The 15,555-nt window shown below is 30.7% G+C and overlaps 1 protein-coding gene across 2 annotated transcripts; it reads right to left on the bottom strand.

Annotated features, from left to right (window-relative positions):
- Positions 1-862: 862 nt before the first annotated feature.
- LOC132730878 (uncharacterized) lies at positions 863-14,270 on the bottom strand. 2 transcript variants are annotated; one of them, XM_060716956.1, is made up of 2 exons: positions 12,260-14,270; positions 863-2,293 (listed from the first exon to the last, which is right to left on the bottom strand). In XM_060716956.1, the coding sequence occupies exons 1-2, from the start codon at positions 14,073-14,075 to the stop codon at positions 1,938-1,940; spliced, it is 2,172 nt and encodes a 723-aa protein (XP_060572939.1). In that variant the 5' UTR covers positions 14,076-14,270; the 3' UTR covers positions 863-1,937. The 2 variants fall into 2 exon arrangements, with proteins under 2 accessions (XP_060572939.1, XP_060572941.1); XM_060716958.1 differs by lacking the exon at positions 863-2,293 and adding an exon at positions 11,763-11,820.
- Between the last annotated feature and the right edge of the window lie 1,285 nt (positions 14,271-15,555).

The raw sequence follows: 15,555 nt of genomic DNA, 5'->3' as shown, positions 1-15,555 counted from the left end.
ATAAGACAAAAATAGCCGTCTATGCAATTTAAATAAAACAAACTTTCTTGAAAAAAAAAACATAAAGCATTTAGTGAAATTATATGCTTTTATGTTTTATATGTGTATTGTTCAATTTTGTTATCGAAAGAAAAACAATAAAGAGAAGAGGTGGCCTAGAAGTGAAGGTGTATCTCTTAACATCGTAGGTCAAAGCAATATTTACTTATATTACAGCAGCACTGGTTAGTTTCAGGATAAGGTCTCGAAATTGGTTAAAAAATCACAAGCTTTAACTACAATAGAGACAAAATGAACTATATTATATTAACTAGAATTGGTTTCTTTGCAGCTCAATTCAACAATCACTTAGTGTTGTTGTTCTTTGAATTTGTAAATTTGATGAGTTAAATGTCATTTTGGTATAAATTATTATCTATAAATAACACATATGAGTTTAATAAATTTGAACATAGCCTTTATGTATGATAAATCATGGAGATTTTTGTATTTGATTAAATGATATTGTCCATATTTTGACGGTAAAATGTTTCTTAAAAAACATTTTGATCATCTCAACAATTATTGCAAATAATGTAAATGATTTTTGACATTTCTTAAAAAACAATCTGCATAATACAAAGCTTTTCCGAATTTAAACAATTTATTTAAGCTGGTGAAGCAAGTTATTGTTGAACTATGTTTATGCTCTAAAGGACATTGGAAATGGTCGACAACAAAATTGTTAAAAAAAGAAAATTAGAGTTGCTTTTCATAAATTTTACAAAAGATTTTTTTTGAAAAGCTGTTGTTCAAAAATAAAACAACATAGTTGATTTATTAACAATTTATTTAGAATCTTATACATTGTTCCAATGTCAAAACAGTAACATTTACAATGTACTATATACATCAAATTATTTACTGAAAAATAAATGTTTTGATTTAACAGCGTACTTATTCAGATATATTGCGATTTGTGATGATAAATTGAGAAAACGTATGGAACTGTGGTTCACAAAAAACAACAAATGGTCAAAAAATCGCTGTTGACGACAGCTATTTTTTTTAAAAAATACTAGTTAACAACCAGAAAATTTTCGAATTTAGGCCTTTTCATTGGATGAAAAAGTAGGTGGAGATGAAATGACCAAGTTCAATATTATAAAAACAAGCATGTGTGTTAAATACTGTGTTATATGCACAGTCACGTGACAAGTATTACAGCAGCCTTGTATATAGATATTGTATCATAGTTTTGGGACCTTTCTGTTGAAAATGTGTCAGAGTTAAATCGTATACATATACATGCACATTGCGTTAACTGGAGTGCAGGTATCAGTTACCCGCACTGCAGAGCATGCCCATTGATTGGTTCATTTTGTCTGGGGTTTAGATATTGTGACGACAGCGAAAGGGAAAGCGATAGCAATATCATATTCAGATGCTCGTTCATTAGTTCCTTCCTTTTTTCTGGGGTTTTATATTGTGACATCAGGGAACGTGTTTTTATTTTTGACTATGATACAAAAGAGAAAGAACTTCAAAACACTCGGCAATCTGATTTATACTCGGGGGCTGCGTCCCCTCGTACTTGTAAATCAGATAGCCTCGTGTTTCGATGCTCTTTCTATTACACATACAATGTAAACGATAATCTAGTGAATATCGACGTAACATAAATTGTATTGAAGTATGTATTATTGAAAAGATAATGGATTTATTTGATTGATAAGACTAGTTTCCAAAGACCCCGATCCGAACTTTACACTAAATGGGTTGTTGTTGTTCTTTTCTGTTCAAACATGAAACTAGATCTAGCTTCCTTTGTTGACGTCACTGATATTATTGAAACACGATAACACACATTATCGTTTTTCTATGTCCATTAGCGTTTTATACATTTTAAGCGCAATACACATAACTTAAGGTACATTATAATTTAATTGAAATACGATTCAAACATAAGTTGTTTCCATAGCATCCACATATTCATCGTCTCTGTAATCGTCACTTGAATCAGAATCGTCACTATCGTCATTTCCGATATCATAATCGTCAGTATTTTTAACGATATGATTATATCGCCAAATATCGCCGGACACTATTGAATCATATTCGCAACATCCGACGTTCGATAAAGCAAGTCGGTGATTTTCGTTGGTCTTCGGGGAAATTTCATTTCCGGCTGAGACGTCATCATCGCTCAATGAATCAGCATATTCTTGACACTGTGACGTAGCAGTGACGTAAGTACATTGTTGGCAACCACATGCATCGTGATAAATATCGTCTTCTGTGTTGTCTAAATAATCTGTATAAATAAAAAGTGTGTAAGACAGGACTTTTGAATGTGTATTTGTAGCAATGAACATAAATTTACAGTTGCCGAGGTTTGCCTCACATGCAAATATTTCAAAGTAATCATATAGAATAAAACAACCAAAGCGTGTCATCTAAGATTCGGAACTTAATCTAACCAATCTACTGTATCAATAATTCATCTTGTTTAATACAAGAATAAAATATGATCCGATCAGAGCATTATGCTGTACCGAGATATTAACTCTTCATTAGATATTCTATAATTGCTTTTTATCAATGTTTTTTTTTTATTTCATTTACTTTTTATTAGATTCTTTATTATTTCAAATAAGTAGAATCTACACGGGCATTCGTGTAACAGTAGTTTGTTCAAAATTTGTTTCATAAACTATATCAGAATAAGCAAATACGAAAATAACTACATCCTCCTAAAATGCAAAATAGAAAATAACATGTGTCAATGGGGAATGTACAATATGAGGGAATAAACCTGTAGAAACAAAGCAAACAAAAATCGAAAATAAACTGTATTTTAAAAACAAACCAAATAATTTATAAAATAATATATTGCCAGCAATTAACATGTGAAATTATATCGTATTATGAAAAAGAAATCACTTTCTTCTCATAATTAACATTAAAATTTACAAATTATATAATGCATGTGGCCTATGGAACAAACTACAATCTTCTATATAAAGATATAATTTTAAATTGTCAGTCAAATGTCATTATCTTCATATGCTGCCTCTTTGATGCTTAAAGGTAGAAATAAATTGTATCCAACAAACTATGTATACAAGTTTTCCTCTTTTCATGCATCTGTAAATGTCAAAACCATTAGCACTTAAAGACCACAATGAAAAATGGGATTTAGTTTTTTGTTTTACGATTCCGTTTATTTTGTTTAATTTCTCATGTATATATGTTTTATTGGTAATCATGTATTAAATTTTTTTTACAATGCTGTTGCACAATACAGAAGTAAGTTTATCTACCTAAACAAAGCAACGTATCATATCAAGATTAAAATGTATCTTTTTAATTCAATGTAAAAACATTGCCAATCATATTAAATTAAAATACATTGAACTCTTTAATTCAGGGTATCAACATAGTAAATCACATCAAATTAAAATACACTTTTTATATTCAATGTAGCAACAAAATAAATCATATCAAATTTAAACACTCCTTTTATATTTAATATCGCAACATAGTTTATCAAAAAAAGATTAAAACACCACTCCTTTTCATATCGGTGAAGTTACATAGAATATCATATCAATTTAAATTACCCCTCTTGAATTCAGCGTAGCAACATAGCATATATACAAGAAAAGCATTGATGCAAAGCATCAAAGGGCGTCCAAGCAAGAAATGCAGCAAGTGAAGATGAACTAGTAGACATATGATGACAAGATATTCTTATAAACTACCAGAAATGTATATCACTTATGAATGAGCGGACGAAAGACATTGTTCATTATGAACTTTGATTGGCATGCTAGAGATTAGAATATTACTTGTTATGTCTTTATGATCGTGGTTATTAATAGCAACGGATATACATGTATACAATCATTTATAATCCATATGTGTAACGCATGATCAACACGTACCACACCTTTGTAATTGTCCCTTATTATGTTATCGCTATTAGCGAAGACCCCCTTAAGGTATCTGTTCACACTTAGTAAAAATATGACACTGGTTATATTACCATGTTGATCATGTTGAGCATAATTGTTTATTATACAATAAATGTAATATCTATTAATTTTAATAAAAAAAATACAAATTTTATAAATATTGTTTTCTTTTCTTTTTTTTTGCGTTTTTTTGTGCTATTTTAATACGGAGTTTTTACTACTCTTTTTTTTTATTTAAATTGTTAAATAATTTTTAAGAATTCAATTGTCATATTAACCGACGATTATAAGTCAAAACGTAACTGGAAAAAGTCAGTAAATGATGGTTTATCTTTCAATTTATATAATATTGTTTATTCTTAAACCATGTAACATGTACATTTGTATTTTTCTTTATCATTTTTCAAATTATCAATCAATTGAATAATTCATAAAATCTAATTCGTAACTTTGAATAATTCCTCGGCATCTTTACTAAACACGGATAACAAATTAAATAAAATGTTTCAAAGTTGATAATGTCATATTAATACCATAAAAATGTACATTTTTCTCAATTATTGTACATTTTTATTGTTTTTATCTCATATAGATAAAATGAAACATGCTATTGTTGTTGTTGTTTTGTTTGGTTTTTTTAATTGTAACGATATCAAACATCTACTCCAAAACCGGGAGAGACCGGACAATAAACGTGTGGTACTATTCGCCGGTCACTAGTAAATCCCGGTCAAAATAGACCGGGAGAGACCGGTAATTACCGATAGAAGTGAAAAAAAGGTATATCTATAAATAGATTTTCGGAATATTTAGGTCATCAACTGACATGTACAACAATAACATACCATGATAACCCACTGTGTACTACAAAATGATAAATAAATTAAAAAGAAAACGAAGAGCGCGATTTATTGACGGAAAAGGTTATTTTCATTTGAAAGTGTTTGCATTGCGAAATTCTCTAGTTCGCTATTCATTGTAACATATCGCGACATTTCATTCTTAATTAATAATCAAGCACCCTCATACCGATCGGAATGGTCGGCTTTTATTATTACCGACTAAAAGGCTCGAGAAGTTGCTGTCGCCCTTTCACAAAATCTGATTTCATTCCATAAGGGCGCGGCGCTTCGGCGCGGACGCCAATCATATTAATATCGGTGTAGTTACATAGAATACCATATCAATTTAAATTACCCCTCTTGAATTCAGCGTAAAAACATAGCATATCATGTCAATTTAATTTACCCCTCTTGAATTCAGCGTAGCAACATTGCATAACATATCAATTTAATTTACCCCTCTTGAATTCAGCGTAGCAACATAGCATACCATATCAATTTAAATTACCCCTCTTGAATTCAGCGTAAAAACATAGCATACCATATCAATTTAATTTACCCATCTTGAATTCAGGGTAAAAACATAGCATACCATATCAATTTTATTTACCTATCTTGAATTCAGTGTATAAACATAGCATTCCATATCAATTTAATTATAACCCTCTTGAATATAGCGTAGCAACATAGCATACCATATCAATTTAATTTACCCCTCTTGAACATAGCTAAGCAACATAGCATACCGGCCCTTCTTGAATATATTAAATTAAAAATTCCTTTTGAATTCAGAGTTCTAGCATAGCAATCCATAGTCTCATAGTAGTTACACGTTTCTTTTAACAATGCCATTTTATTACTTTGATGTTTACGTACTAAAACTACGATAAACATTTACAAAATGTACATCAATAGCCTGCTGACAGAGTTCATGATGGTATTTTGATGAATTGTATAGAGATAATTATAACACGAACAGTAAAAAACAGACTTACCTGTAGGAAAGAAATCAAAGTACAACACAAAATATCACCGCATCCACACAACAATATCAAATTTGATATAGTGAAAGCAAACTACGAAACAATCAAGCTAAAAAGTTAGTTAAAATAATACTATGCTCATTTTTTCTGTACGAAATCTGCTGTGGTCATAGTATTATTTTTTACAATAGGTTTATCTCTTAGATTTGGTTTGCTAAATTGCTAATCATGGTCATGCAACTACATAGTTAGGTGAAGAAGCAGGCGTATGTTTTGGTTGAGTCTATTATGTTTTGTTTAGGAGGTTGAGTTGTCATACACAAATTTACAATTTATATGCGTTAATTTTTTTCCAATGATTGTTATTATCTTAAATGCTTCTGGGATTGTTGTTTAATCAATTCATTTGTAAATAAGATTGATATATGTCTATTTACGGAATAATTTTAATGAACACGAAATTAGTTCACACCTACATGTGTATTGGTATGAACGTGATGGTTTAAGCCACTGAAAACACGTCAATATTATTATACTCAGGCAGAGAAAAAGTATGCAAAGAGTAAATCGATAATCTTTATGTAGCCAGCAAACTTTGAATTGCAAGTATTTTTTCATATCTTTTCGGCAGGATAAACTGTCGTAAAATGGCTGTCATTTACAGTATCAAGTGATTATCCCAAGCACCACTGCGACTTAGCGCGGGAATTTTAATTATAGCTAACCTCTGCGCGTATACCTTTTTCATATTTTATTGTAATAAATATTTACAAACTGTGTCTGTCGGGTTTTTTTTATCAATATATAATCAATTATGATGTTAATATGCATAAATAATCATATCTCAAATCTTTGACTATGATTTACAATGAAATTCTACCTTTAGTGTATTAAAAAGGTTTTTAATTTCCTGTAATTTTATTTTGTGATTATGCTTCAAAGCAGTCAATTGACCGTGAATTTTCTTTTCATATTTTGATTTCCTTGAAATCGTTTTTCTCATCTGAAGGCATGCAACTTTAACATGGTGATACATTAATTACATACCATGAAAATGTTTAAAGATATAAAATATCTCATGACATGTTTGTTCATTTTACATTTAATTTACACCTTTAATTCAGCAAACATAAAACGTATGATTAAAATGTATAAACAACATACATTATACTTCTGTAAATAATGCATAAACAAACATAACTATATAAACCATTCGATTATTAAGTCTTAATAAGTATTTTATTATGTAAATAATTCAATCCAAATTGATGATAATTAAAAAATTTAGTACACTATTAAAATGGCCAATGGTACAGACCGCTCTCCAGTTGAATGATCTTGTCGAAAACGAAATTAAGATGCATTACAGGAATTAAAAGTCTGCAAAATGACCTACACGTTAAATAATTTGCATTCTCACTGTACCAGTAATCGTATCAATAGCTATAAACAAATAAGACATGACAAGAAAAACACTTGAGAAAGCTATTTGCAACAATATAAATACAGGTCAATAATTTAATTCAATTCTATCAGTAAATAGATATTCACGATGAAATATAAAACCTGTCTAAAATATTCATAGACTGTGGCGTGCCTCACTCTTTTCATAAATTAAACTTTTCACACGATCACAAAAATATATTTACGGAAAATTCTGTGTTTTTGTTTGTTTTGTAAACATAAATTGCAAAATTAAGGAACAGGGTAAATTGACATTAAAAAACAACAACACTTAAATCCATTTGACAGGAACTAGCGGCTGAAATAATATCACTTAATTAAGAAAACCATTATTCTTACTGTAATTAACATTCAACATATATTTTACAATCATTTTGCTGACTAGAAAAATACCATTTTGTATTAGAATATGCGATAAGAAATGAAAACATGTGTTTTTAAACAAGTACATAGTGTGGCGAAGCTTCTTATAGACCATGTATGTCGTGTCAGGAAAGTGAGAAAAAAATGACTATTTCGTAATCTTTGAAAATCCCTGACTAAATAAACACCAAAACGCATTTCCTACAATCCAAAGCAAAAAGTAAATTATTTGAAGTTCATGTCCCTACAGGCCCTAATATAAGAAATCGATCTACACAAATTCTAACCAAGCTACACACTTACTGATGACGTTTTAAAAAACAAATGTTTTAGGTAACAGAAATTCTCCCATTGATATTTTCGACCAAATAGTGTAAATAAGTTATCTTATAATGATGAAGATTATTCTAGGGCTAACATATACAAAGTTAGCATATTTTTACTGTCTGTAGCAGTTATAAGTAACATTAAAAGACATGACGTAGGATTACTTTCATCAGTCAGTTCTTGTTATATTCATTAAGCTCTATTGTCGGTTCTCATTGGCTAAAAAGCTATCTGACGTTATTCAATGTGCGGTGTTTGTCACAATTGTCACTTTCATTAGATACCACCCTGTGACAGATGTGATTTGTTGACTTCATAAAAATGGTATTTATAGTTTAAAGAGAGACAGAGGCAATATTTTTATTTCTTCGCTTTGAATTTTTCCTTCATTATTCTGTAAATGTCCTCAGGGCAGTCACAGGAACAATTTTTTTCTCAATATAAAGTATTAAATGGTGGTTTTCAAACCTGACCCATGCGTGTCAAGTTAGAGCGTTATGATTTCACAAAGGTTGTCAGAGTGATCTTTGGAAAAAAGTTCAAGAACATGTCAAATGAATGACTTAGACTTATTTCAATAATACAATATCCACAATATCTGTTATTGTAACTTCCAGGGTTTGTTAAAGTCACAAAACTGGTTTAAAAACTACTCGGTGATTCCGTCGACTTCAAAATTTCTTTCAACATGCATGTATATGGATATATTTACGCTTAAACCAAAAATATATAGAATTTAGACAGTAATTTATCTGAGGACTTTAAAAAATGTCATTTTAGCTTGATTTGAGTTTGATAAGATCATTTTGATATTTATTGTCATTAATTTGCCTGAGTATCCCTTTAAAAGCAGCAGGATTTTCTGGCTAAATAGTGTTTTTACATGAGCATTTACAAAATTAAACTGGTAAAGAACGGCACAGCCGTGTGACAAATTTAATTTATCAAAATGCTCACTTATGAACACTAACCAATTAAGTGTTTGAAATTATTTTTAGTCGATTTACTAGTATGAATAATTGTTTGTCGAATTTTGTTATTGTTGTTTTCTCTTCTTTTTTTTCTTGATATTTCTTTTCTTTATTGTTGTGAATTACGTCAAAGCGACATTGTAAAGATAGGTCTTACATGGCGAAGTTTCGTATCCATGGTAATTACGCAAAATAATAAATGTAAGAACTGTTCGTCATCGTTGTGAAAAATATACAGTCATAAAATTCGTTTTACGTAATAAAAACATAACCATTTTTGTCTGGTAAATTACATTGACGTACCATAAGGGAGTGTCATCTGAAATGTATACCGTTTTTGAATTTTTTCAATATCCTTGAGTGTAATATTTCACTGTCTGATAGTCTATGTTAGTATATCGATAATCTTTTTTTTTGTAGTTATGCAGTTACCGACTAAAGAAATTAAACACCCACGCTAGTATAAAATATATACTTGATATATTGATTTTATATGAAAGACTAAAGTCTTCTCCAAATTCAATCATTGAAGATGATTTACTTCTGCCGAGGGACATAAAGATTTCACATCGTTTAACTCCAAACGCTACTGTATAATTCAGTGCAAACACTATAAACAAGAACAATAACGGATATTCGATATTCTAAAATTAGAAAGAATATTCTAAAATTAGAAGGAATTTTATAATATTAGTATGAATATTCTAAAATAAACCGATGCTATAGCATTCTCATTTGTTCCTAGATAGGCGAGTAGTTCAGGTCTTATGGTAGTCGGCAACACCCCGAGCGTGTGAAATTATAGAGCTTTGATAATTCTTTCAATACATCAGTATTGTGGACAAAAGAAATTGATAAATCGCCCAAGCAAATACACACAAATGAAATACACACAAGCAGTTAAAAGATGGTATATGTATAGAATTGATGGTATATGTAAAGAATTGCAACTAAATGAACATTCTAAACATGTTTCTTTTGGTCTGAATTTTTTAAAAGATACAAACAAAAAATGTCCACCAAGCCTTATAAATGAAAACAGTTTCTTTCGGTTAAAACAAATTTGGGAAAACATACTTTTAATCATGTTGTAATAATGGATTTAGAGCATTTGGGTTGTTTATCACCTGAAGCAAATAGCGCGTTAAATGTGTCATAATTTGTGATCAAAGAGGCAAAATGTAAACAAACTGGCATTTTGTCTTTTATACAAAATACTGAATCACTATAAAGTACTAACTGTTAAAACGCAAAAGAAGCAAAACATGGAGGCTCAAGAACATGCCTCATGAGCATCTTTTGGGAAACTGTAACCAGGCAACAAAATAAAAAAACTTTTGAAAAATGAATATGATAGTATTTTTAGGCTTAATGGGCTATAAATGAAGAAACATTCTATGGAATGTGAGACAGTGACATTGTACTATTTTATGACTGTAAATCGATATTAGAATAATCTACTCAGACAGGGAGATGTTAATTTGTTAAAACATATCATGTTTACACTTGAATCACGGGAATTATTTTATTGGTATTACATTAACAGAAATCGTCACGCAAGATGAAAGCTAGTGGTATCTTGATAGCGGCTATTTTTTTTTTTGTCTAGAAATACAAGTTTATTCCGTGAGCGAGTGGTGCTTCAAAGCACTGGCCCCTCCTCGCCCTGTGTTAGAAACTCTTAAGGAACTTTTGATTCTGTCATGTGAGGAAGCTATACAGTTTGTTTCCGAAACATCGGTGGTTCTATTCAGATGCCCGATCGTGCTTGAACTAAAGCACGGAGGGGCACCCGGGGTTTTTCCACCAGTAAAGCTGGAAAGTCTCCAAATGTGTTGGTGCTACGTGAAGATTAAACAGAAAAAAATAACACAACGCAGATTCAGTGATGTTCGGTTGCAGAAAGTGTGGGGAAGGTCTAATGAAAAAAATCATAATTGCCTGAATTAATTATTTACTTATTTACTAGTAAATACCTTTGCCTTCTATTTAAACAATTATCATTACTACTTTTTACATGAACTTCATCGTAACTATGCCATTATGAAATGAAACCTATTATGCATTATATTTGATAAATAATTTGTAAATGAAAATTGTATCAATGATATATATGATTGATTTAGAAGATTAGTGTTTGTAAAATAAATCAAATTATGCTTGTGTTCTTTGAATTGACTCATTTTAAGTGATGTTATTCATGCTCTTTATGATGATGTTTTTGTGTTTATTTACATGTATATCTTATTATATGTATTTAATTACTAAATTGAATGTTGTTTGGATAACTCATTTTATGCATCTCCCTTTCCGAGATTATTCTAAGAACTGCTATTTATGATATCCATTTTGTGACCGACAAAAGAGGTTTGCTCAGTTCTTTTTATCATACCTTTGGTATTAATTAGAAAAAAAAACGTTTTAAGCTAATACATACTCTTCCATAAAAGTATAAGCTTAATATGATTAAGATTCATAAAGTGAAACTTTAACACCAGTCCTCAGCAATATATTTCTTCACTGTAATTCAATGAAATTCTAATTAGAAATTAAACATTTAATGTTAAATATTCTATCTAACTTAAAAATCTAAATTGATTGACTTATCAAATAAAAGTAAATTAATGCTGTTTTGTTCATACTCACGAAGCATTGTTTTAAAGAAATCTAATGGAATAAAAAACATGAAAAAATCCATGCACAAAATAGAAATATATTTGAAAGCAGGAAATGAAAGGAAGTAAAAAGAGTTCATTCAACAACATTGAAAAACAAAACATAATGCTACAAATGCTACAAAATGTCAAATTGTTATAATATAACAACAAAAAACAAGCACAGTGTGTTCGTGTATACCGTTTTTTAGCAAACAGAGATGAAAATAACGTCAATCATGCAACGTTGGGTAAAGCCTCTAAAAGTAAAATGGTAAATTTGCTTAGTTGGCACTTGTTTGGCATTCAGGATTTAATTCTATTTTGATTAGGTTTCCTTCCTTAATTTTATCAAAGCCAAAGTACAAAAAAGGTAACAAATTTATTTCATTCTGGGTTTTTTCGAATACAAATATGAAACTTTCTTTTTGCATTTTCATATAGTTCTTTTTTCTCTTCAAAACTTGGTTGAAAATGAAACGCTTCCTAGTTTGAATGCATTGGGGCTAAAAAATTTCATACATTTAAAATGATTTTTTTATTACTTCATATGCTTAACTTATGTCTCAGATAAAAAATATTAAAATCTTAATCAACTTTAGATTAAGGATGAGAATGTTTATATAATCATATGTTTTTAAATTTGGGTTTAAATAAGACCTTCTTACGTTATACTTTTTCTACTATTTTTGTTCTTACCGTTGCAATATAAACGTTGGTTTCCTTTCCTGGAAAATTGTGTTTCGTCTATGACGGCTGAAGAATGATAACATCTTATTTGTCCATCATTTCGTAGCGTTGTCTCGGAGACATCATTAGTTTCCATAGTAACGGTTTCACATTTATCACAACATGTGTGTCGGATCCCACTGTAATTCCCCATGTTCTCCCAACAAATAATCTCAAGACACTCTTTGGAAGGACAGGCGTGCTTTGTTTTTTCAGATAACTGACGACATTGCAAATGATCAGAATTTAATACATTAGATTCATTAGGAGAAAATGGCGATTGACCCGATACATCTTTGCAGCGTTCATTTTCTTGGAAATCAATATTGGCAATGACAATGTTCCTTGCGTTCATGGGATGGTACTTGTACGCATCACGAGAATTTGAGCTGTTTGGTCTAGTTTGATATGAAACCGACATTTTGTCGTCTGCTTTTAATGATGAATATCTATTGTCTATATCTGTATTTGTATTACACCGGGGAATACATTTTTGAAGTTCGTGTGATGAATATCGTCTGCAACAACAAACATTTGCGTTTGAATCCGTCCCCAAATCTCGACTATTAGGCGATATCAAAGTGTGGCATTTATTATTCATACAGGCATAATACGCCTCTTCGTTCTTCCATTTATTCTTTTCACACAGAAAACAATAGGAAAGAAATCGATCGCAAGCATTCTTGTTTTCAATTAGCCTATGCCTTTTGTCTGTTTTATTGATTTCTTCAGTATGCTTTAGTTTATCTACTGATTTAATATGGCTAGTTTCATGCAACTTATCACAGTCTGAAGCAATTTCCTTATAACCCGATTTTGATTCGTTTTTAGACACCAGTTTAAAATTTGAACCATCCGTCAAGACACAATACATACACTCAGAAGACTTATTCTGCCTGTCGCTTTCGTTGGTTGAACAAATAGTTTTGCCAATACCTTTACACAAACATTTTGTAAAAGCACCGCCTGTTGACCTATGAATGTCACCACAGTTTTCAATATTATCACCTTTTATTAGCCTGGTGACCGACTGTTCATCGATACACTGTTTCTGCTGTCCTTTGTCCAGAGATAATTTTCCAGTATGTTCTGCGTCACCAATACAATGATCACGTTTCTGAAAACCCTCTTTAATATCATCTTTGTCTTTATTTGGCAATGCCGACTTTTCGTATTTTAATCTTTCTTCATAGTGTACATTGACAGCAACAATAGAATGAACATGGTCTTCAGTTACAGCGTTAGAATTAGCAATGCTTATTGAATCCTTGCTTATATCCGATGCATCAGATGCCTGTTTTACATCGATATTTCCAAGTGCTCCAGAAGAACTTGGCTTGCAGATATTTAAAGATGATGGATCTAAAGAGACTGAAGCGAGTAATGGTGCACTTCCACAACGGCCATATGAAAATCTCTTATTTTGGAGAATATCTTTTGATGTAAATCCTTCACCAACTGGTCGCATTTCTATTCCATCACTGTCGTTTGAAGCCTCTGAGATCAAGTCATTATTTGATGTAAAGTCAATGTCATATTGTTCAATTTCTAACATAGAGCCATCCGTAGACAATCGAACTGTAATTTTCGAGGCACCCTCGTCCCTTTCATAACATTTTGAGGTTGATGAAAATGCATTATATGTTGGGGCGCGTCTGCGTCCACTTAGAGCTGACTTCTTTTGTTTCCGACGAGCTTTGTCCAGTTCTTTAATATAGCAACGATTATACTCTGAAGTACTGTCAGCAATCCGACCAAGTGAATTTCGGCTTGGGCGACAACCCATTTTACTGCATGCAATGTTGCTATAGTCTTCTATAGAGAAAACATTATCATTTTCATTTTAATAATTCATTGTATAGTTCTGAATAATTAATCGTTTCCGCTCCAAAAAGTCTTCAATCTGATCCAGAGGTTGCGATTTTCTATTACTTTTCCTTTGTGGTATAGTATTCGTTAATAATTAATGCACCGCCCGTATATGTACAACAAGTATGTGAGAGGTCGTATGTTTTTAACAAATTCTATCATTTTTTCTCAAAAACCCTAGAAAAATATAGAATTATTTCGCTATCGATATAACTAATGAGAATTGTTTCTGTTAAAAGTATGATAATCAGATATTTGATATTTTTTATTAATAACACTCTTAAACTAGAGCATATTTTAAGACTTACTAGTAGAGACTTATATTCTTCATTTGATTTGTACAAGATTTTAGTAATTATGTCGATATGTTTCCTATTACATATCATACGAGTTTATTTATATTGTCAACCTAAATTTCTATTTTAATAATTAAAAAACAAAATATTTCAAGGCTGTTTAACTGTGTATCCAAGTCGTTGATTTCTACTTTTTTCCTTTTATATCAAATGGTAAGAACTGATATCATTTATCAAACTCCGTATCTTGAGAATAATTTCACAGCATCATTTCATCACTAAAAGTCCGTTTAAAATTCCTTTTAACTTATTTTTATATTCCAAAACTGCATACAAATGAATATGTTCCTCCACTGACTTTTTGAATCTGACACAAGGCATGTAGTGACTCCTGTGGCCGTTCACTTATAGATAGAATTCATTTATCACTTTTTTGTATGACAATACCACACACGTTCTTGACAAATATTACTTCTTCTCTAAAGCGATATAAATAGCATCTAAAATTCCACGCATAAAACTATGCTTCTAAGAGAATTCAATACTTAAAACGCCGTTCCAAGCACTCTCGATATATATTGGAAAACATTGTTATGTAGCCACTATGGTTCTATATATCCATTCAACAAATCCGTATAGCGATATCGAGGAAAGCTTAGCCACGGTGTAACATGGGCTATGGAGAGCTGCTGACAGGGTGATAAGCTATGACAATAGTTAATCAAAGGGGGTTATTTAGATTGAATAGATATTACAATTACTAATTTATTATTGATAATCTCCGTGAATTAGGTTCAAGATTTTATTTCTTTCGTTAGAAGAGCAGAATATGATGTAACTCAAATGTTAATTAAGCCAACATAGACTTACATTTTTTGGATAATCAGATATATGATAATCAGTTATCGGAAACTTTAAAGCTGCCTTTAGCTTTTATTTTTGTTTTAAAGAATTTATGTGCTTTTCAACATAAATATTTCAGTAAATTAAATATTACCTAGGAAAAGTGCACCATATTGTTAAGCCTTCTTCAAAGCAGCGCACGACAACTACATGTATTCATAGCGCGCTGCAGATACGTTCATTTCTAAAAATAGAAGA

This window comes from Ruditapes philippinarum, unplaced genomic scaffold (assembly GCF_026571515.1).
Source record: "Ruditapes philippinarum isolate M1 unplaced genomic scaffold, ASM2657151v2 ctg4193_1_1_1_1, whole genome shotgun sequence".
NCBI lineage: Eukaryota > Metazoa > Mollusca > Bivalvia > Venerida > Veneridae > Ruditapes > Ruditapes philippinarum.
This window is presented reverse-complemented; position numbering and strand designations above follow the sequence as displayed.